Raw genomic sequence first — 23,347 nt, 5'->3', positions numbered from 1 at the left:
ACAGCCCTGCTGTGTGCTTGTACCTTGCCCTCCGGGGTGTCTGCTTGTAGTCCAGGCTGTCAGCACTGCCAGGCCCCCACCTTTCACAGTGTAGGACCAGACCACAACCAAGAGCCACAGCCTTGGATTCTGGCACCTTGACCTCTGGTTAGCACTTGCAGGGTATCTGCTGGGCCAGTACCCAGGAACCTGTTTGCTTGTGTGTTGGGGGCAGAGGCAATCGGGCATGAACTGACTGGCCCTGTACTCTGGCTCTCTAAAGCCAAGGTGATGGTGTGGCATGGAGAGACAGGTGAGATGTTTGTACAGGCTTCATGTGCAAGAGAAGCAGCACTGCATCACGGGCTCGGTGGCTGGGGGCAGGTGTTAACCTCCCCGTGTCTGGCCTCCTTGTGTACAGAATGGAAGTGATTAGCATCTCCCCACTTTCCAGGGTGGTGACAGCACATGGTATCTGTTGGGTGCTGTGCCTGAGCCCCTCTACATCACAAAATAGGGTCCAGTAGGGCTGGCACCCCCTCCAAAAACAGCTGGGATAGAAGACCCTGGTGCTACAGGTGCTGGCTCCTGCCTCTGTCCTCTTGCCTGTGTCACCTCAGTCATCGGTGCTGCTGCACAGTTGGTCTCCAGGGAGATGCCCAGGAGCCTCTGGAATGGGAACTGCTCAGTTCTGTCCTGGGCCCTTAGGCCCCACATCCTGGCCTTTCCTACCCCTTTTCTTCCCCACCCTCTTCCCCCCGCCGGCCTCCATCCTCCCACTCCTAGTGATGCTGACTCTGTCCCCTCCGTCTCTTTTCCTCTCCCAGAATTTCCCTACACCCCATCTCCTCCCGAGCATGGGCGGCGTGCCGGCCAGATGCCCACGGCCATCATTGGGGGCGTGGCGGGGAGCGTCCTGCTGGTGCTGATTGTGGTCGGCGGGATCGTGGTAGCCCTGCGCCGGCGCCGGCACACCTTCAAGGGCGACTACAGCACCAAGAAGCATGTGTATGGCAATGGCTACAGCAAAGCGGGCATCCCTCAGCACCACCCTCCCATGGCGCAGAACCTGCAGTACCCTGACGACTCGGATGACGAGAAGAAGGCTGGCCCACTGGGTGGCAGCAGCTATGAGGAAGAAGAGGAGGAGGAGGGCGGCGGAGGGGGCGAGCGCAAGGTGGGTGGCCCCCATCCCAAGTACGATGAAGATGCCAAGCGGCCCTACTTCACTGTGGATGAGGCTGAGGCCCGCCAGGATGGCTATGGGGACCGGACTCTGGGCTACCAGTATGACCCTGAGCAGCTGGACTTGGCTGAGAACATGGTTTCTCAGAATGATGGGTCTTTCATTTCCAAGAAGGAGTGGTACGTGTAGCCCCCTTCCGGAGCCTCTGTCTGTGCCCACTGCTCCCCAGCCCCACCCGCACGCCCCCTGCCCTCCTCCCATCCCGCCCTCATCCCCCACTCCTCCTGGAGCTCCACAGAGACTGGCCCCACATCCCAGCGAGCAGCCCAGGATGGAGGACTTGGCTTTGGTTTAATCCCCACCTCTCCCCAGCCCTCCCCATGGTGTTGTGTTGACCGTGGCTTTGGTGTTTCTGTATTTCCCCTCTGAAGACCCCACCCACCCTCTGTGTAGGGAGCCCCTGTTCTCGTCTTGTATTACCTGGATGCCCCTCCAAAGTTGGGGGAGCCATCCTTCCCCAACCCTCACCCCTGCCGCAACACTGGAATTTGTGTTTTCTTCTCTAGGGGTGCAGGGCTAAGGGGGCACCATAGGAAGAGCCCTGCCCCAACCCCAAATGCTGCTCCTTCTCTTAAGGGAGAAGGACCCCCCTCTCCCCCACCACCATCAGCTGGCCCCAGTTTTGACAGCCAGTGCACATACAGGGTGGGGGAACTACTTCTCCAGAGTCCCCTGGGGGAGTCTCGCTCCTTAGGAAGGGCTTAGGACCTTGAGGAGTGTGTTCACCTGATGAGGTTGATTTCACATCATGTATTCCTTGGCCTGTGGGGAGTCCGGCTGGACCAGCTCTGGCATGTTGCACTCTACCCCTCTGCTCCCCTTCCCCCCAACTGGGGCTTCCAGTGGACTCTGTCCACACAGCCTCTGCCAGCTCATGCTCACAAGCACCTGCAAATGCCTCACTCTGTCAGAGCCTACAAACACTGCCCAAGGCCTGTCCAATGCTCTCCCTCTTCCCCACTACCCAGCAGAGGCTGGGGACAGCCTGGGGAAGCCTGCAGGAGCAGCAGGGTCTTCCCCGTGATCCCTCCACTCTGGGCTCTCAGGCCAGCCCAGCCTCTTTCTTCCAGCATGGACTTTTCTTGGATCTTTCTCCCTTAGCCATCAAGTGCTTCATTTTCTTGCAAAGTTAGGGCTGGGGTCCCAGTTGGGACTTTCTCTCTGACAGTAAGAGGCAGTGTGTTCCTGTGGGGTGGAAGGGTTTGCAGAGAGGCCCGTCATGAGGTCACAGGGCCTGACAGAAGTGTGATGGGTAGGAGCAGCCAAGGAAGGAGTACCCTGGGGAAGCCCTCCAGTGAGTGAAGATGCCTCTGGGCTCCCGTCACACTCAGGCCTGGGCTTCCCTTGCAGTGGAGTAGGAAAACTCCTCCCAGCACTCTCATCCTCCAGCTCAAAGTGCCTCATTCCTCCCTCTGCCCCATCAGGCACCCTTGGCACTCTAGATGGGCATGCTTACGGGAAAGACCCTGGGATGGTAGAGACAGGTCCCAAGGCTCCTTATGCCTGCCCATTAGAGTCCTATCAACTCAGCCCAGGCCTTCAGGGGCTCTGGGGCACAGCAAGTATTAGGTGGCAGAAAGCAGACACCATGCCCCATGGGCACTGGCCTTCCCTGCCCCAGGCTTCGTAAGGGAGCCACCAGGCCCTCCACCCTGCACCCTCCCTGGTGCTGCTATTGAACCCCACCCAGGCTCCGTGTCCACCCTGGCCACCCTGGGCCCACAGGCAGAGCCACCGTGGCCCAGCCCTCACTGCCCGAGCCCAGCCTAGGCTGCCCAGTAGCCACGTAGCAGAAGTCTGAAGCCATGCCAGTCCTGGGTGGCTCTCTCTTGGCATCGGGATGAGGAGCACTGCAGGGGTGGAGCTGGGGAGAAGATTCTGGGGTCTTCCTAGCCATGAGGCAGAGGGGAGCTGTGTTGCTTCTCCCTCTCCTTGCAGGAGACCTCATCATGGCACATCACAATCCCACCCTACCCCATGCCAATCTGACTCCTCCACTTCATCCCCTTGTCCCCAAGTGAGAGACAACCCCAGAGGCCTGCCTGACAGAGGCATATCCCTGTCCCCTTGAAACCACGAGGCTTATCCTCCTCTACTGTCTCCCTTATCCTGCACTGCCACCCCTTGTTCCTCCTTCTGTGATGGGCTTAGGAGGCTGGCACCCACCCAAAGCACTGAAACCTCCTTAAGACAGCTCCACCTGCCCTGCCCTCCACCCTGTCCCAAGCAAAGCACAATTTATGGGGTCTAGGCAGCATGGGCCACGTGGGGAGATTCGTGCCTCTCTATAGCCCAGCCAACCGGGGCAGCTGCTGCTCTGAGCTGGGAGTGGGCAGGAGGCAGGGGTTAGTGCTTGGGCTTAGGGGCACTGAGTTTCCTGAGCCAGTGCCCCCCTTGCTGCTGGGGCCATGAGCAGCCTGCTGGCAGAGAGAGGCCTGGCCCGCTGGAGAGAGGACATTTGCATCTCCTTCAGGCTCAGCAGGAGCTGAGCTGCTGCTTGGCAGGAAATGAAATAAACCTGGGATTTACAGTGCCAGGGCCTCCCGGGTTGTCATCCTGCCTCTCCTTACCCCACCACCCCCTTCTTTCCTGGCAGATCTTAATCTTGTTGTAAGGGGTAACAGAACTGTCCTGGGTCCCCTGCACCAGAAGAACCTGATGATAGCAGCACCAAGTCAGTGAACATGGGCATACATGGGCAATCACCTTGGGGCTAGCACTTGTGCACGCGCATGCACACACACCCCCAACAGCTGAGCACAGGCATGTATACGTATGCACGTACACACACACACACATGACTGGATACACTGAGCATAGGTACAGGCCCAGCAGAGAGAGGCTGATCCCTTGTGAGAAGCTGCGTTAGCAGTGCTTGGGCTATCAGCAAGCCATCAGGTCCTGGGGCCTGGACATACACAGTGCCCACTGGACACACACAGTGCCCACTGCACTGGTGTGGCTGTTTTCTTGCCATCCTCAAGGCAGAAGAACCAGGACTAACCAAGTCTACGGGCAGCCCTGCAAACACTGGCAGCCTCTCTCTCCTGGGAGGAGAGGGGCTGCTCCCAGACCTCTGGGAGTCCAGACAGAGCCTTCCCCACTCTCCCCGAAACCTGACTGCCAACGCAAACCCCCTCCTGATGAGGGGCACATGGATCCCCACAGCCACAGGGGGAGCCTCTCTGGGCCTGGCTGCCCCTGGCCCGCTTCCAAGGCCCGAGGGGAGCCCCTGCCCGACCCGGTGCTGCTGCTCTCCTGACCCCTGCTGTGAGGAATGGGACTCTTGGCTGAAAAAAAAGTTGATAATTCCTTTTTTTTGTACAAATGCAACAAAATCCAGGAGAAGCTGCTCCCCCTACCCCGCCTTTCCTGTACGTGCGAGTCGCCCCACCCTCCTTTGCTTCAGTTCCTCCATCACTGTTTTGTCTTTGGTCCTAGGGACAGCCCAGCAGATTCTCCTGGTTCTGACCCAGGGGGTGCTTGCCTCACCCCCTTTTACTTGTATAAAAAAATGGGTTGAAAAGTGTACTGAAGAAAAAATATGTACTTTTTTATAAATAAAGTGTTTAAAACAAACCTGTGGACTATGTGTCACTCCTCTGATTGCCCCATTGTGGCCCCTCCCCAGTGGGGCAGAAAGCAGAAGGAAAACCCCACATGCACCCTCCTCCCTAGATGCTAACTTCTGTGACTGGGACATAGACCTTGGGTGGGGACCTTGTACCCCCATCTTGTAGGGGTATACTCCTAAAGAGGCTTAGCTCAGGCTACCATGGAGTCCAAGATCCAATGGTGGGAGACCTCCAAAAGGAGCCTGGACAAGACCAGAGGCTTATACTAGCTGGAAACTGTCCCCTGTACATCCCTACTCCTCACTGTCCTTGCCATGTCCTCTCCTGAGTCTACAAGAAAACTAGCAATGTCACACCGTATTGGATAGAGACCAGAGGGAGCTTCACCAGAGGCTGAGACCCAGCCCCATTCTCCCCTGGGGACTGGGTGGGGGAAGGATTGTGAGATCCTGGGTCAGCACCTCCTCCTTCATCTCTTCCCCACTCCAGCACCATCTGCTTCCCATCTCCTGTGCTGGAATGCAGGACAAATTGATCCCGGGGTGGAGTGGCAGGGGCTTGGGGGACTGCCTGCCCCCCAGCCTCCCTCAGTGGCATCTTTTTTCATTGAAATGCACACCACCCAGCCCCTGGAGGGAGGGGAAGCACTGTCAAAGCCCTCCTGCTGAATCGGGGGCCCAACACGTACTCCACGCCAGAACTGAGCAGGATGGACAGGCAGGGGTGGACAGAATCGGGCGTGGAAAAAGCAGCCGGCAGCTGTTGGCAGCTGGCTAAGGCATCTCGCTGGAAGGGCCAGCCTCCTGCACCCTACATAGGACTGTACTGAGGTCTTGATAATCGAATGAGATGCAAATTGGTTGTTCAGATGGTCATTACCTCAGTTTTCCAGGCTGTCCATTTACGTTAATTTTTAATGCATGCAGGCAATATATGCTTAATTACGTTATTAATATATTGGAAGAGAACAGCGGACAGATCGTTCTAATTGGCATTTAACTAGAGCGTTCCGGCAAATTAGCCAAGACTATCTCCGGCAGCGGAAGGAGGGCAAGCCAATTAGTCCCAAGCACGGCCTCTCGGGGCGGAGCTTGGTGCTGGAGAAGCCACACCCCAGTGTCCGTGCGCCAGGCTCCCTTGCAACCTGTCTGAGCTGCTGAGAGTTTATGGCCACCCTTGGCTTCATGGCTAAGCTACATTTAGGTAAAAACCGTCCTCCTAAATGACTTCTTCTGCCCAGTCCCCCGACCACTACTGCCTTCAGAGTAGAAGGCCCAAAATCTGGTGGCTTAGGAGCAGCATCTGACTGAGTAGTTCAAGGGCCACCTGGCCTGAGCCCACCTTGCAGATGGGCCTCAAATTCAGAAACCACAACAGCAGGCTCCTCACAAGGGATCCTGGGGTCTTTCCATTCCAGTCACCCTACTCCTTGGGGTTGTACATAATTAAGGAAATTAACTCGATAAATTGAGAGAATCATTTATTAGCTCCTGCATTCATTTATTCGGACCACATTTTGGTCAGTGGGGCTAAAACGTACGCAGCTTGTATATTCACACCTTGGGTCCCTGTTCTCAATTCTGAGCCCAGGGATGCCAGATTATAAAAAGCCAGCACCATTTTGGCCATGGGGACTTTGTGTAAATTGCTGTTGAAACACAGGGCTGGAGTAACGGTTCTGTTTTGAAGAACATTCTACCTGGGCCTTGAAGACTGCCGCGGTTCTGCATACAGAGATGTATTACAAGGATTTCAGCCTGGCTTCTGAGGCCAGCACTGTGGTGTGGCAGATAAAGCTGCTACTTGTGACACCAGCATCCCACATGAGCACTGGCTCATGTTCCAGCTGCTCCACTTCTGATCCAGCTTCCTGCTAATGTGCCTTGGAAAAGCAGCAGATGGGGCCCGGCGGCGTGGCCTAGTGGCTAAAGTCCTCACCTTGAACGCCCCATGATCCCATATGGGCGCCGGTTCTAATCCCAGCAGCCCCGCTTCCCATCCAGCTCCCTGCTTGTGGCCTGGGAAAGCAGTCGAGCACAGCCCAAAGCTTTGGGACACTGCACCCGCGTGGGAGACCTGGAAGAGGTTCCAGGTTCCTGGCTTCGGATCGGCGCGCACCGGCCGTTGTGTCACTTGGGGAGTGAATCATCGGATGGAAGATCTTCCTCTCTATCTCTCCTCTCTGTATATCTGACTTTGTAATAAAAATAAATAAATCTTTAAAAAAAAAAAAAGCAGCAGATGGTGGTGCAAGAACTTGGATCCTTGTACTCTCTTGGGAGGCCTGGAAGAAGCTCCTGGCTTTAGCCTTGTTCAACCCTGGTCCTTGCAGCCATTTGGAGAGTGAACCAATGGATGGAAGATTTCTCTCTCACTCTCTCTCTTTCAAATAAATAAATTTTTTTTTTTTTAAAAAGGAACTTATCATCCTGTGTTAATTGTTCTATGAGAGGCCATCCTAGTCCAACACTCACTGCACAAAGAGAATGGACATTTTTGGAGGAAGCTAATGCTTAGCCTGGTGCACCTGGGAAAGCGTGAGCTGAGCTGCTCAAGGACGGGATCATGTCTGAGAGTGGCGAGGAGTGGGGAGCAATGCTGGGGAAGGTATACTTGGAGGGTGCCTGGTCTGGCATCAGCTCCACCCACCAGGAAGCAGCCAGAACACTCATCTGGGGCTGCAGGAGCCATATCTGAAGCTCAGTGAAGCCCCAGGGGCAGATAATGTTCATCCAGGAAGCTGAGGTGATTAAAAAGAAGAAGGTCGGGGCCTGGCGCAATGGCTCAGTGGCTAAATCCTTGCCTTGCGTGTACCCATCCCATATGGATACCGGTTTGTGTTCCAGCTGCTCCTCTTCCCATCCAGCTCCCTGCTAGTGGTCTGGGAAAGCAGTCGAGGACGGCCCAAAGTCTTGGGACCCTGCACCCGTGTAGGAGACCCAGAGGAAGTTTCTGGCTTCTGGCTTCGGATCAGCTCAGCTCTGGCTGTTGCGGCTACTTGGGGAGTGAACCAGTGGACAGAAGACTTTGTTTTTTCTTCTCTGTATAAATTTGCCTTTCTACTAAAAATAAACCTTGTTTTAAAATGTGGAGGTCATGAATTGGAAAGAACACTGGAGAAATTTCCTCTGAAGGCTTAAGGGGAGCACTGGCCAGACCCAGCCATGTTCCCCGGGCTGCATCACCCCAGGGCTGAATAAATCTAAGGGCAGCCCTGGCACTCTGCCTGATGCTGGATCCTGTACCCTCCAACCCCGATTTTCTTCCTTGGTTTCTAGACTTAACAGCAGAAACCAGCCAAGCGCTTCTCTCTCCCATCCAGACCATCAGTTCCCAGATGGCCTCCGAAGGCACTGGCCTTGCACCTCCCTCCTCTCTACCCACCAGTGTCCACTAGCACACCCACTTCATGCCCTGGGGCCTTAGTCAAGCTAGCCTTCCCTCCAATGCAGGTCATCCTGCGCCTGTGTGGCAGGCTGCGTGGGTCACAAGGAACTGAACCCAGATTACATAACAGACTCAGCAGAGAGCTGAAAGATTGAGTCCCACTCCAAACCCGTAGGGCAGAGCCTCTGGACCTTTGATAGGTGCCCAGTAAGTGTTAATGAGCAGCTAAGTTCAGAGCAGGATATGGAGGCAGGACCATCTCAGGTATCCGGCATTAGAGAGGCAGATCCTGATAGCAGTGTGGGACTGAAGGGGTGGGTAGCTGTGCGACTGCGCAAGTTCATGCATGTAGGACTTGTGTGCCAATATGCCAGTTATGGTTCTCAGTCATTGTCAGTTCTCTTCATTATCATCATCATCTCTGAGATGGGACCCTGGAGTGCAGAGCAGACCACTACCTGGAGGCTAATCAGGAGTCTGGACAGAGCTACCCCTGTGGTGCTCAGGAAGCAGTTCTAGTTCTAGGCCGTTTGTGGTCCCTTGGTCTCTGGGCACCTGCCACACGGGAAAGTGGGATTCTGAAGGTAAAGCCCAGACAGAAATCGATGGACTCCTGAAAAGGCAGGCTCTTGCTCAGTTCTACCAACTTGGGAGACGTACATGGGCTCCTGGAAGGAAGGAGATAGCTCCCTTAGAGTCTATTCAGCAATGACCTGTGTCCTTGAAGCCCCCACTCTACCTTGGTTCTATGTCTAGAGGTCCCTAATGAGCAAGGACTTTGGGGGAATGACTGAGTCAGACACCAGCCATGGGTATCCCCCAACCTGACCTCCTCTTCATGCCCCAGTCTCCCTGAGCTCCTTTATGTTTTCAACACTTCTGGAAGCCCCTAGAGATCTGCCAAGACCTGCAGAGCAAGAAGAGGTAGCAAGTCACAGAGCCCAGCAAGGTGCCTCTGGCACTTGGCTGTAGGCCACCTAAGGCCACGGGTCAAATGGCGTTTGTTCCCAGCATCCAGCCCAGAGCTGGCATATGCTGGGTGCTCAGCTGATCAAAGGACGAGTCAGCAGGGCCTTGCAGGTGGCATTGTCACTCAGTCTCTCTGACATGCCCCTGGTCTGCCCGTCTGCATGAAGTTTCCCTCCCATGTGTGTCACCAGCCAGCTTTTCCAAAACTGCCTTTTAGCTCCCAGGAGAAGGTTCCTCCTTGCCAAACCACTCTGTTGTGTGTGTTAACCCCACAGTGCCTTTGTCAGGCCGTGTAGTGATGCAGCTGTTAGGAGCCTGCACTTTGGAGTCTGGCACACCTGCATTCTCCCCTTAATCAGTAGCTGTGGGAAAGTATCAACAACAGTGGGCAGCACAGCAAGTGCCCAACCAACCCCAGACAAGCCCCATGGGGTGCCAGTAACCATGGTGTGTCATCAGTTGTAACAAATTGTGTTGTCCTGGAATGGAACTTATTAAAGATGTGTATTGATTTATTTGAAAGCCAAAGAAAGAAAGAGGGAGATAGAGAATCCCTCTGCTGTCTCGCCCCCTATATGCCTGCAGGGCTCCAGTACTGGGTCAGAATGAAACCAGGAGCCTAGAACTTAATCTAGATGTCCTGCATGGGCAGCAGGGACCCAACCACTTGAACCATCATTGCTGCTTTCTAGGGTGTGCAGAATCAGAAGCAGAGTTTAGACCCAAACACGGACACTCAGATGTGGGATATGTGTCTTCACTGCCATGTTGAACACCCAACCCTGCCATGGACATTGTCGACAGAAGGAGAAGCTGTGTGTGTGAACGCAAGAAGCCCAGAAACCACTGTACCTGCTGCTCAACTCTCCTAGGGTCTAAAATGGCTCTAAAAATAAAGTCTATTTTAAAATACCTATTTATTTGAAAAGCAGAATCGCAGAAATAGAAGGTGGGGTTGCAGGAGGGAGAGAGAGAGAGAGAGAATTTCCATGCATTGGTTCATTCCCCAAATGGCTGTAATAGCCAGGGCTGAGCCAGGCCAGAACCAAGAGTCAGGAACTCCATCGAGGGGCCCAAGAACTTGGGGCACCATCCATGCTTCATCCAAGAACATCAGCAGGGAGCTGATCAGAAGTGGCACAGTGGGGATTCCAACCTGTATCATAGAGGCTGCTGGCATTGCAGGTGGTTCCCTAACAGTCGAGACACAGTGCAGCCCCTCAGCCTGTGTTACTTTAGGTGTCCCTGAAAAAGCCACATTGCCATGTCCCTTCACTTCTGCTCCATGGAATGGGGCTTATCATTGTGTGTCCCCACTTGTCCCACTGTGTCCTCCCTGACCTTTGCCTTCTCTCTTTTGCATGGTGGGAACAGACCACCCAGCTGACCTCAAAGGTGGGCAAAGAACACAATGGAGCTTGATTGTGGTGGTGACATTTCTGGAGGGGTGGACATTTGGGTGGACAGGTCACCCTTGAGTCAGTCTCACATGTGCCGTCTCCATGTAGATCTCTCTCACCTGTTACATGGTCTGCCCACTTTCACTTCCAATGTGATGATCTTCATGTGCAAGGGGTCTTCAAAAAGCTCATGGAAAATGTGTATTATGAAAAAACCATGCGTAGGTTCCAAAATACTTTGTACCCAAATGAATGTATCTTTTCCGCATTTCTGGGAGCTTGCTTATGTACACATGTGCCCCTGTTGCATTTATTGTAAAGATCAGAGCCAGCATGTCGGCCTTTGACAGTCCTTTTAAGTATGGCTTGGTTGCTGGTTCCATCCACAGTGGACACTTATTAAAACCCAGTAAAATAGCTCAATGGCTAAATCCTCACCTTGCAAGTGCCAAGATTCCACATGGGCACCAGTTTATGTCCCGGCTGCTGTACTTCCCATCTACCTCCCTAAGTGCCCTGGGAAAGCAGAGAAGGAGAGTCCAAGTTCTTCGGGCCCTGAACCCGCTTGGGAGATCTGGAAGAAGCTCTTGGCTTCTGACTTCAGATCAGCTCAGCTCTGGCCCGTTGGGGCCACTTGGTAAGTGAACCAGTGGATTGAAGATCTTTCTGTCTCTCTACCTCTTTGTAAATCTAATCTGCTTTTCCAGTAAAAATAATTTTTTAAAAAAATTCTACTGAAAGGAAAGACAGGGATTATAGTCCAATGGCCTTGATTTCATTCCTGGTTCTATTGCATGTGTCGGCTTCAGGTGAGCTGCTTGTCTGGCTTCTGCTTGATGCCTCCACCTGTGCGAACAGGCTGCTAGCATAAATATAGAAGCCCCCATATAGGGTAAATTCATTTGTTTTTAAAGATTTGTTTGATTTTTATTGGAAAGTCAGATATACAGAAAGAAGGAGAAACAGAAAGATCTGTCCACTGGTTCACCCCCCAAGCAGCTATAGCAGCCAGAGCTGAGCCAATCCGAAGTCAGGAGCCAGAAGCCTTTTCCAGGTCTCCCACATGGGTGCAGGATCCCAAGGCTTTGGGCCATCCTTGACTGCTTTCTCATACCACAAGAAGGGAGCTGGAAGTGAAGTGGAGCAGCTGGGATTAGAACCAGCATCCATATGGGATCCCTGTGCGTAAAGGAGAGGACTTCAGCTGCTAGGCTATCATGCTGGGCCCAGGTAAAGGCAATTGTAAAGCAAATAAAAGAGGTACCTACATCAGATGGCTGCTGCCCCAGATTTAAAAGAAAATAATCTCCTTTTGTTTTGTTTTTGAAAATTTATTTATTTTTACTGGAAAAGCAGTTTTACAGAAAGAAGGAGAAACAGAAAGATCTTTCATCACTGGTTCACTCCTCAAATGGCTGCAATGGCTGGAGCTGAGCCAATCTGACGATGGGAACCAGGAACCTTGTTTGGGTCTCCCATGTGGGTGCAGGACCGAAGGACCTGAGCCATCCTCTACTGCTTTCCCAGGCTGGATGGGAAGGAGAGCAGTCAGGGCATGAACCAGTGCCCATATGGGTTGTCAGCGCTTGTAGGTGGAAGGTTAACCTGTTGAGCTATTATGCCAGCAAACCTCCCTCCCCTTGCACCCCATCGAACAATCCTCTTAGACAGGACTGAGCACCACCCTTGGGGCGGGCTGAGTGCCCATGGAGCCTGCCTAACATAGTGTCTTTTTCACCTTTCTCTTTCTGCTGTCAGGTATGAGGACAATGGCCAAGTTCCTGTGGGACCCCAGCGTTGTGCCATCTTGTCTGTGTGGCATCCTCTTCCTGATTTGCATTGTGTTGCACATCCACCAAGGTCTTAGTCCATTCATGCTGTGTATGAAGAACAGAAGTTTAATGCTTACAGTTCTGGCAGCTAGCAAATCCAAGGTCCCACTGAATGCTTCTGTGCAGGCCTGGCTTCTCCCACTCAGCATGGCAGGCATCTGTCTGATGCAGCTGGGAAGCTGGTTTCGAATTTTCTGGATCTTTCCCCTTGTGTGGGTAGCCATGGTATATCCCCTGTCCATGGCAGATGTGTGAGTCCTCTCTAGTTTGGGTCAAGTATGCTGCAGACACTGTTGTCTGTAACTTGTGTGGGGGTTAGGGGAGGAGTTGCCTCTGAGCAATGGAATGAAGCCTAGCGTAGGGGTTGGACCAAGCTGTGACGCCTCAGCAGTGTACGTGAGCTCTGGGGTGCTGCTGCCTGCCTATACTATCATCATCCATTGTTCCTGTGTCAGCTGTCATGTGATGTTCATTTGCATTTCCCTGACGGCTACGGATGCCAGGCTGTTTTTCAGAGGACTTTCTGAAATTTGGGGTTTGGAAGGGGTCCCAGCCCATTGTCAGGAGGAGGAGTTGCTGTCCATCCAGCCCCACTGTACAAAATGGTATAGAACCTATATGATCTCCCTCATCTCTGGGTTACTTAGAATACTTTGTACAGGTAAATGCCATGTAATTAGTTGTTATAATGTATTGCTTAGGGAATAAGTATGGGTGAAAAAATGTATGTGTTCAGTGCAAATTTTTCCAAAAGATTTTCAACCTGTAGTGGGTTGAATCCAAGAATATGGAAGGCTGACTGTTCAGGCCCGATTAGAACCAAGTAGAACCTCAGAGATCACTCTCCCTAAACCCTCAGATGGGGAAATTAAACCCCGGGAGCCTCACATGTCCTTACATTTATAGAACATTTGGAAATTTCAAAGTAGCTCAAGATATTTTAATCATAGCTAACACAGTATAACTAAGTACCAGGCACTGTGCAAAGTGCTTTATAATAGTAAATCCGTAGCTCAGTCCTAGGAGGCAGGTGTTATTATTATTATTGTTATTATTAGTAGTAGTAGTATCACTATTACAGTCTGTAAGACAGAGAGCTGGACTTCAAACCAAGGTAGCCTGGCCTCAGAGGCCTTGCCTCTCTCTAACTGTCGTACCATCCTGCTCCTTGCCTGCTACCATATAGACTCAGGAAGACGGCGTACCTGGTATCAAGGTGGACAGAGACCCTGGATTCAGGGGCCTGTACCTGCCTTGCTCTGATACAAGGCCGGATACAAGTTTTGGCTCACCCACAATATAGCAGGTTGCCCAGGTGGTGCATAACCCTTGCTTGTGGGAACCATGCTCGCCATCAAACTGAGTCACCAGAGGCAGGCAGGGCTTAAAGGAGAGACTTTCTGGAGAAGATGGTATAGGGAGGACTTTGTCCAGCGGAAGTGAACTGGGAAATTTTCAGAGTACAGAGCAGTGCGTAGGAGCAGGAACTAACGGCTGGGTGACTACATGCAGCAAGCCAGTACTAGAATGTGGGCGGCATGAAGGAGACCTTGACACTGGGTCTCTTTCACAAACCCCTGGGGAGGCAAGCCAGACATGGGTCTGCCCAGCCCCCTGTAGCTGCTCATTAACCTGAGGCTTAACGGTGTTTAAGGTCTTGCCCAAGGTCACCGGGCAGTGATTAGCAGACAGAGAACTTGGACCCAGGCCTTCTGATGCTGAGCCAGGTGCTCTTCACAAGATACAGAACCTTCCTCTAACAGGGAACAAACACTGCTGGTCACCTACTGAGGTGCCAAACAGTCATGGCTTGAGGCCCCAGTATCTGAATGAACCCAGTTTGAGATTGCCACATGCCCAACTTCAGGAGCCATTTCCAATAGCTTGACAATTTGAAGCAAGCAATGCACAGTGGACACAACCATGCTTCCTTCGGGGGCTGCAGTGGGGCCAGGGAGACAGGCCTCTAGCTTTCTCTTAAAAAATGTTGCTTATTTATTTGGGAGAGTTAGAGATAGATTGATAGATAGATCGATAGATAGATAGATAGATAGATAGATAGTAGAATCTTCCATGTACTGGTTCACTCCCCAAATGTCTACATAGCCTTAGCTCGACCAAGTCGAAACCAAGAGCCAGGAGCTTTATCAGATCTCTGTCATGGGTGCAGGGAAGCAAGCATTTGGGCTGTATTCTGTTTTCCCAGGTGTGTTAGCAAGGAGCTGGATAGAAAGCAGAGCACCCAGGACATAAGCCAATGCCCACATGGGATACCGGTGTCACAGGTGATGGTTTACCATGCCACAGCACCAGTCCCATCTCTTCTTGAGATTGTTTCCCCTCAAAGGGAGAGAAGTAAAAAATGAACTAAATATCTCTGAAGCTCCTCTTGGTGTAGCCCTTAAGAACTTGCTAGAACTAAACCTACCCTCTCTTCATCCCCTCCCCAGATGTGTTCAGGTTCTGAAATTCCCCAAGGTTTCTTGAGTCTCTAAGCCCCACCCCTCCCCCAAACACATAAAGTCTTGGGAGCAGAATCCTCCGTTGAATCACATTACATGTGTGTGCACAAAGCTAATCTCTTCTCACTGCAATGAATCAGGCCACACCAAGGTTACTCCCCACGTGTTCTTTTAAAAAAAAAAAAGATTTATTTTTATTTTTATTGGAAAGTCAGATATACAGACAGGAGGAGAGATGGAGAGGAAAATCTTCTGTCTACTGATTCACTCCTCAGATGGCCACAACGGCCGGAGCTGAGCTGATTTGGAGCCAGGAACCAGAGACTTCTTCTGGGTCTCCCATGCAGTGCCCTGCATGGTAGCCTAGTGGCTAAATTCCTCACCTTGCATGTGCTGGGATCTGATATGGACGCTGGTTCATATCAAGGATGCCCCAATTCCCATCCAGCTCCTTGCCTATAGCCTGGGGAAAGCAGTCAGGCATGAATGTGTTCTTGATGTGAAAGACTTTGCCACCAGGACCTGAGGCCACAGAAGGAAGATGAGCAGCTCCTCTCTGCTGTCCCGGTTTTCTCCTCTGCATAATGGTGACACTGGTCCTTGTAGTGCCTCCTCCCTAAGATTAGAGCAAAGAAGCCAGGAGGCCAGGAAAAGCCCCATGGGATGGCTAATTTCATGAGCAGAAGTAGGTTCTCCATGAACTTGGCCATTCTGTGCTTATGTACCTACCACTTTTCCTTATGTGCATGGGACAATTCCTTTGGAAAAGTGCTCATCTTGTACCAGGTGAAATTGTAGGAGTGACGGGAACTACTGCTCTACCCACAAAGTGTACTGCAATCAAGTGACGGGTTCACAGTAACAGGGGAATGGCACAGAGTCGGGCATATGCATAGGACATCACAGGAATGACTTGTTTGTACCCAGCGGTCAGTGGGATGCGGATGCTTGTAGACTGTCTTCAGTGGGAAGTGGGGTATAGGCTATTCCAGAGAGGAGTGCATAATGCACCAGGAACATGGCTGGACACCAAAACTAGACAATGGCCCAGGAAGCACTAGCCTGGGCTCTGGGTGTGAGTTCGTTTTCCCTGTAATGAGATGGCAGAGTGGTGGACACAGGACAACTGTGGTCCTTCTGGAAGAGCCTTGCTTAGACAAGGAGGTTTCAGAGACAGACCCTACAGGTGCAGAAGTACACACCTCGGTCCCATTGGCAGCTCAGGCTGGTGAGGGTGAGAGGTGGGGTTTGGGGACCCCTAAGGCCAGAAACAGGGGGTCCAGGGAAGAGCTTGAAATGTTTAGATACACAGTCCCAGCCCAGAGTGCCCCTCAAATCATCTGGGGTGGAGGTCCCAAGGCATGGGTGGGTGAGGGACTCCCTGAGCACCCACTAAGGAAGGAATGATGGGACGCCCAAAACAGAGGGCAGGGTCTCAGAAGACAGGAGCAGAGTCTGTGACGGGCGGGTCAGGGTCAGTAGGCTGCTACCCCTCCCCAGTGAGCTCCAGCTTCCCTGTACCTCCACCCACCTGCCCAGCCAGCTCCAGCTCAGCCCTGTGGGGTGAAGCTGCAGGGCAGAGTCCCCAACTGGGAAACAGCTCCCTCCCCCCAGGAATGTGCATGAAATCCCTGTAACTGTCTCCAGCTGGGCCTGACCTTGGAGGGGCTCCTTGGAAACCCTCTCTTCTTCCTCATAATGAAAACTCAAGGTGTGCAGGGCTGGGGGTCAGGGCTGGAGAAGTATTTCAGTGAGAGGAGACAGCACAGGCAGAGCAGAGAGTGACGGTCCCCAGCCTTTCACACAGGGAGCCAGAGTGACTCATACATACACAGACACAGACACACGTGGGCACAGACACATACACAGAGAGACGCACATAAAGACATATGCACAGGCATGTGTCTTTATAAACATGCATTGACACACATGCACACACAGACACACAGGGCACAGACACATACGTGCAAATGTGCACATACATTTTCATAAACACAGACACATACACATATATGTACATAAATGCACACATATGCAATATATACATGCAGACACCCATACAATTCGCACACACAATATGTCTACAGACACCTACACATACACATATGTAGACACAGAACACATCTATACACATATGAATGCATACACTATGTACATACATATGCACTAGACATACAATACCCACACACATGTACACATACACACCGTTTGTCTTGACGCCCACACAGGCTTAACAAGCAAAAGCTTGTGGATCATGACAGTGAGTGGGACAAGGCAGCATAGGGTAGGGGTGAGAGAAGCCGACAGGCGAAGAACAAGAGCCCAGCCCTGGCTGCCAAGCAGATTTCTTTATGTTGCAGTCAGGCAGCTGCCTATGAAAAGCACTGTGCCAGGGTCTGGATGTGGCATCAGCTCGCTTCCATCTGACGACCCTGCTGTTGTCCTTCCCATATTGCAGTTGAGCACATAGAGGCTGTCACGGCATATTTCGGCTTGCCCAGGGCTACACAGCCAAAGTCACAAACTCTAGGCTGTTCCCTTCCTTTGCAGATGAACTGGGAAACTGAGGCAACCCAGGGCATGAAAACAGAACCGTGTGGGACCCTTGCCCAGGCCACACAGGGCCATGCATTCACAATCAGGGCACCTGGGTTCTCACCTCCCCTCCATCACCAATGAATGATGTGACCTTGAACATCTTGCTAACAACCCTGGCAATGGAGGAAAAGGAGTGAGGTCATCAAATAAGCTAGTTTAAGCCAAAACCCATGTAAGAGGTCATTGATAGTGTGCCATCAATGTGCCAGCTCAGGTGAAGAAGCTAAGCATCCCGGGAGGGGAGAAGCGCCATCATCATCATTGTCGTCATCATTCTCATCAGCATCACTCCATCACCATCGTCATTACCACCGTCACCACCACCATCCATTGCATCACCATCGCCATTGATTTCCATGTACTGAGTAGCTAATAACAAAAATAGCAACCATTTATTACACATTGACTGCATGCCAGGCTTCGTGCTAAGCACTCTCCATAATAGATGTCAGCTCCAGGCAAATGATTTGCAAGTCAGGAGGAGGGGAACGGGGCTCAAAGCCTCAGAAGGGGGAAAGATCTGAGAAAGATCTGCCCTCTGCTGAGTTCAAGACCAGAGCAAATTCTGTTCTCCAAACAAGACACCAATCAATGTACAGCTCACCAAGGAGTGGGGGCTAGGAATCCGCCCCAGGGATGAGGGACGAGGGGCAAGCCAGGAACCCAGCAGTTCCAGCCTAGACAGAGGGTAACACAAAGGATCTAGCCTCCTAGCCCTGCAGCCCAAGAGGAGGAGAGTGCTGAATTGGACAGTGTTAGACAATGTGAGACAGTAAGTCACTGGCTACACTGGCCAAAGAAAGAACTCAGTTCTGGCCTTTTGATGGTTCCTTCTTCCTGGATCAGAGGAAAGTGCCTGCAAGTGCCCCCTGCTGTGTGGGCTGAACTGGGGAGGAACCAGGTTTGTATACTCCTGGGCAAGGGAAGAGAATACACCCAAGTGTGGTGGTGCAGCAGCCAGTCCTGTGGGACAGGACCCATGAAGACAGAGCTACAATGATACTCAGAAGGAGACACAAAGAACAGGAGTGCACAGAAAACACAGTGATGCCCGTGCTGGAATGGAAACTACTGAGACTGGCTGCCAGGCTCTGGAGCAGGCCAAAGGGCTTGGCATGGAGGCTAAGACCATGGACTGCCGGGAGGTGACAGTCACTGAACCTCAAGTCCTGAGGTCAAACAACACTTTCTGGCTCCTGTCAGGACAGAATCTTCCTAACCGTGCAATTCCGAGTTCTGCTCCTGCAGGTGAGCTCCCATGTAACAACCAGATTAAAATGAGTGCCTTGCTTGGTGCTTGGTGAGAGGTGGGCTCTGGCAGTGCCACTGCAGGACTAACTCAGTTCATCCAGGCAAGAGAAAGAATTGGCCCAGACCACCCTCCTTCCAGCCCTTGCCTCTGGCCAGCACCAGGCTTGTGGGCTTGGGGATCAGCTGAGTGACCCTGACTCCCAGATATCCCTGTCCACGTAGTAAAATCTACCCCTCCTCTAGCCATTCCTACCTCTAGGCACCAAGTTCAAGTCTCTAGCCTGCTCAAAAGTAACAAAGGTTTGGGCTGCAACATAGGACCTGCACAAAGGCCCACCAGTTCTCACATCCTCCTGGGCATGAAGCCCAAGTACTGCCCTGAGAGTAGCAGCATCACTGGCCCCAGGCTGGGGCAGGAGGAGAGAGGGCAGGGCTGTGACCTATGGATAAAATCACGAGCCTTCAGCCTGTGCTGTCCTCTACTCAGCCCCATCCGACACCTGTCTTGTCCCATCTCACCTTGCACCCCACCTTCCAGCCAGATCCAATACCTGGAACTTCCTCTTTCTTTTCCTGGGACCTCCTACCAGGCTTTCAGAACCCTGCTCAATGTGACAGACTGGAAAACCAGGCGTGATGTTACCATGCCATAGACAAGAGAACTAAGGCTCGACAGAGCCACAAGGGTGCTGACCGGAAGCCATTGTGAGCAGGAAAGGTGCAGAAGGGAGCTGTAGGGAAGCAGCCAAGAGGAGACACCCTCATAACATTTCAGGATAAAAGAGAAACTCCAACCTGGTCCACCAGAGTTCTCCTTCCAGATGTGGTGGCCCTGGCTGTGCAACTCTGGTCACACAGCTTTTTTTTCCCCCTAGATTTATGTATTTTTATTGGAAAGTCAGATTTACAGAGAAAAGAAGAGACAGAAAGATCTTCTCTCCACTGGTTCACTCCCAAGTAGCTGTACTGGATGGAGCTGAACTGATTCAAAGCCAGGAGCGAGGAACTTTCTCCAGGTTTCCCTCCGGGGTGCAGGCTCCTATGGTTTTGGGCCGTCCTCTACCTCTTTCCCAGGCCACGAGCAGGGTGCTGGATGGGAAGTGGAACAGCTGGAATATGAACTGGCATCCATATGGGATCCCTGCAGATGCAAGGTGAGGATTTAGCCACTAGGTTATCAAGCTGGGCCAAGGTTAGCCAAGTTGACTTCTCTGAACTTTCACCAGAGTATAAGGCACAAGGCTGAGCTTCCTTTGTTGTGCCAACGCACGGTGTCCCTCATATAATGTTCACAGCTCTCTGAGGCCCCAGCCAGTCCCGGCTGCCTGCAGGTGCCGGGGCCCGCACTAAAGCCTGTGGAGATGTTAGTGAGCAGTGGATTTGTCTCGGTGTAACTAGAGAGCATCTGGGGCACGATGCCAGGGCTCCAGCTGGGGCGAGCACCAGGCTCCTTCCTCACAGCTGTCACATGGAGGCTGAGAGATAAAGCAGCCAGGACCCCTGCCCCCACCCTGGGGTGGGGGTGGATAGGGCTGTGCTGGTGAAGGTTGAGAGCCGCCAGGAGGTTTACTCCAGGAAGGCTTAGGACTGCTAGGAAGGCTGCGTAGTCTGAGCCAGAAACCCCACACTCCTGAGTGGGTCCCAGGGCCCACTTTGCCTCTGAATAGCTGGGTGACCTCGGGCAAATAACATAACCTCTCCGAGCCATTGATTGGCTAATTAACGACCCACATCAGAGGTGTCTGGCATGTCAGATGCTCAAAGCTCCTTGACTCCCCTTTCCAGCCTTCCTTCCTGAAACCCCCTCCCTCAGGGAGCTTGCCCTTTGGGTTTGAGAGGATGAGAGAGAAAGGGAGAGAGAGAAGGTGCAGGTAGGCAGTAACAGAGTCATGGCTAGCCAGAGTAGCAGCAGCCCTCATGAGGAAGCCCATGGCATCCCATTGGTCAGGGTGCTCGATTTTGCTAGCTCCCCACCTTAGGGTGTGCACAGACTCACGTGTGGCATTGCCTTTCCTAGAAGAGTGATAGGAGACATTGTGGTATGTAAGAGCCCGATCAGAGGAACGGCTGCTTCTCCCACATGCCAAAACAGCACTCCCAGCCCTGCACCCCCTGCACACAGCCCTGCAGGGGCAAGGAGTCCAAGTTCCAGGGAAGAGCTGCTTGGAAGTAAGGAGTCCCGAAACCTCCTGGCGGCTCTCAACCTTCACCAGCACAGCCCTATCCACCCCCACCCCAGGGTGGGGGCAGGGGCCCTGGCTGCTCTATCTCTCAGCCTCCAAGTGACATCTGTGAGGAGGGAGCCTGGTGCTCGCCCCAGCTGGAGCCCTGGGATAGTGCCCCAGATGCTCTCTAGTTACACCCTTTTGCCCCTTCCCAGGTCCCACCCAGGGCTGGCCCCGCTGAACTAAAAACCTGGACCCCATGTGCCAGGCAGGTCAATCAGGGTCCCTGCTTGGGTTGTGTCCAGCGAGAAACACAGGGAAGCCGCTGAGGACTTGGGGTGAGAGCACCCTCTGGTGGAAGGTGAGATTCCAGACACCGGGGGGGGGGGGGGACCCTCTGCCTTGGCCCATGCACCCCTAACCTTCCCTTGCCCCCGCTGCACCTAGCACTCCCTGTGCACTGGGCACAGCACAGGGCGAGGAAGAGAAGTGAAAAAGGCAATCATGTATTCACAGCCTACAAGAGAGGTGCTTGAAGAGGGTACCGGGGGAATGCAGGGAACATCAGCTCGATGCAGGATGCAGGCAAAGTTTGCAAGAGGGGTGTGCTGTCCTGGCAAAGAGGATGGCAGGGAGAGACTCCTGGAGACAGAACTGTTCATGCTAGTGTCCAAGATGACAAGAGGCAGGCACTTACCCTGGGGATCTGCAAGTGGCCCCCACTGGCTGCAGTGTGGGGAACACAACTCTCCTTATGAACCTTAAACTATGCCAAGGACCGTGAGCTCTGGGATGAGTGCAGCAGGCAAGTGCCAATCAGACTGGAGTTGAAAAAGACCACATGGGCCCAAGGCTGGACACAGAGGCCAGTGAGGCCAGGCCTCAGGTCAGGTGGCACTGGGGACAGGGAGGAAGCAGCCTATCTGGACACTGTTCAGGGGATAGGAACCGTGTCAGCTCAGCAGGGTTCAGACGCTGGGGCTGGACCACATACACCTCTTTTGCATAGTGCTGGGAACTGAGCATGCTCTGTGGCTGCTCTGTGGATGGTTTGCTGTGTCAGGTAACCATGGAGGGTCCCAGAGCAGGAAAGCTTGGGATGAAGGGTGAACCAGATGGAAGCTGCAGGTAAGTTTAGGTGATTCACTACCCAAGTGGCCGCAACAGCCTGTGCTGAGCTGACGCGAAGCCAGGAGCCAGGAGCCTCTTCTGGGCCTCCCACGCGGGTGCAGGGTCTCAAGGCTTTGGGCCATCCTGGACTGACTTCCCGGGCCACAAACAGGGAGCTGGGTGGTAAGCAGGGCCACCAGGATTAGAACTGGCAGTTAGGTGTATGCAAAGCAAGGATTTTAACCACTAGGCTACCACACTGGGCCCAAATCTTTAAGTGCTCCTGGCTTCGGATTGGCTCATCTGGCTGTTGCGGTCACTTGGGAAGTGAATCAGAAGACAGAAGATCTTCCTCTGTCTCTCCTCTCTGTATATCTTTCCAATGAAAAGAAAATAAATATTTTAAAACAGATTTATGCATTTGTTTGAAAGTCAGAGTTACAGAGAAGCAGAGAGAGAGACTATCTTCCACCTGCTGGTTCAGTCGCTAGGTGGTCACAACAGTCAGGATTGGGCCAGGTTGAAGCTAGAGCTAGGAGCTTCTTCTATAGGTGCAGGGACCGTGGACCATCTTCTACTGGCTTCTCAGACGTATTAGCCGGGAGCTGGATCAAAATGGAATGGCTGGGACACAAACCAGAGCTGCTATGGGATGCCAGCATTGCAAGCGGCAGTTTAACTTGCTACACCACAACGCTGGCTGTGATTCAGAGGAAAAGGAACAAGGTTCATTGAACTGGTGAAAGCATGCCAAATGTTTTTTGAGGGACGGCACTGGCAGAGGGTCAGGGAAGGTGCCTGAGGGTCCCAGGCTGCTGTGACAGACACACACAGAGCCCAGGACTCCTGGCAGAAACCGTGTTGCCAGTGGGGCCAGAACCCTCAGCCAGGGAAGAGTTTGGGAGATGAAGGATCAGAACATGTACTCAGAGGCTGCCCGCTGGCCACCGGGGGCCAGGGCAAGAGAGAAACTGCAGAGTCCATGTGAGCTGGAGCTCAGGCCTCCAGCAGCTGCTCCTGCCTGGGGAGAGAGTGGGTGAGGGGCTGCAATAGAGGAGAGGAGGAGAGAGAGGAGAAAGAGGCAGATGCTCACCAGCCCCACTTTAGGAAAATTGACTCCATGATGTTTACTGCAAACCGCAATTTTGCTTAGCCATTCAGGTGCTCTTCGTGATTAATTAGTTGTGATGTGGCAGTTGTGGGGAGGCAGGAGATACTGCAGTGCATACACAATGCTCCTCCCCGGCCCCTTCTCCTGGGGGGTTGTGAAATAGGGCGAGGCTGGAGCCCAGCAGAGTCCAGGGGTGAGGGCACGAATGGCCTGGCACCCTCTGTGACTGGCACATGAAACCTGGACAGGTGGCTCCAGCTCA

The 23,347-nt window shown here is 52.8% G+C and overlaps 1 protein-coding gene across 1 annotated transcript in view; it reads left to right on the top strand.

Moving 5' to 3' along the window:
- NECTIN1 (nectin cell adhesion molecule 1) overlaps positions 1–4,120 on the top strand; it is a 60,361-nt gene extending 56,241 nt beyond the window's left edge. Inside the window, exon 6 of the mRNA XM_004584993.4 lies at positions 807–4,120. Coding sequence (XP_004585050.1) covers positions 807–1,354 — 548 coding nt within the window. The 3' untranslated portion in view covers positions 1,355–4,120. The remainder of the gene's footprint in view (positions 1–806) is intronic.
- Positions 4,121–23,347: the final 19,227 nt, after the last annotated feature.

Source organism: Ochotona princeps, chromosome 4, assembly GCF_030435755.1.
Source record: "Ochotona princeps isolate mOchPri1 chromosome 4, mOchPri1.hap1, whole genome shotgun sequence".
Taxonomy (NCBI): Eukaryota; Metazoa; Chordata; class Mammalia; order Lagomorpha; family Ochotonidae; genus Ochotona; species Ochotona princeps.
The sequence above is the reverse complement of the archived record's forward strand: the minus strand, read 5'-3'. Positions and strand labels throughout refer to the sequence as shown.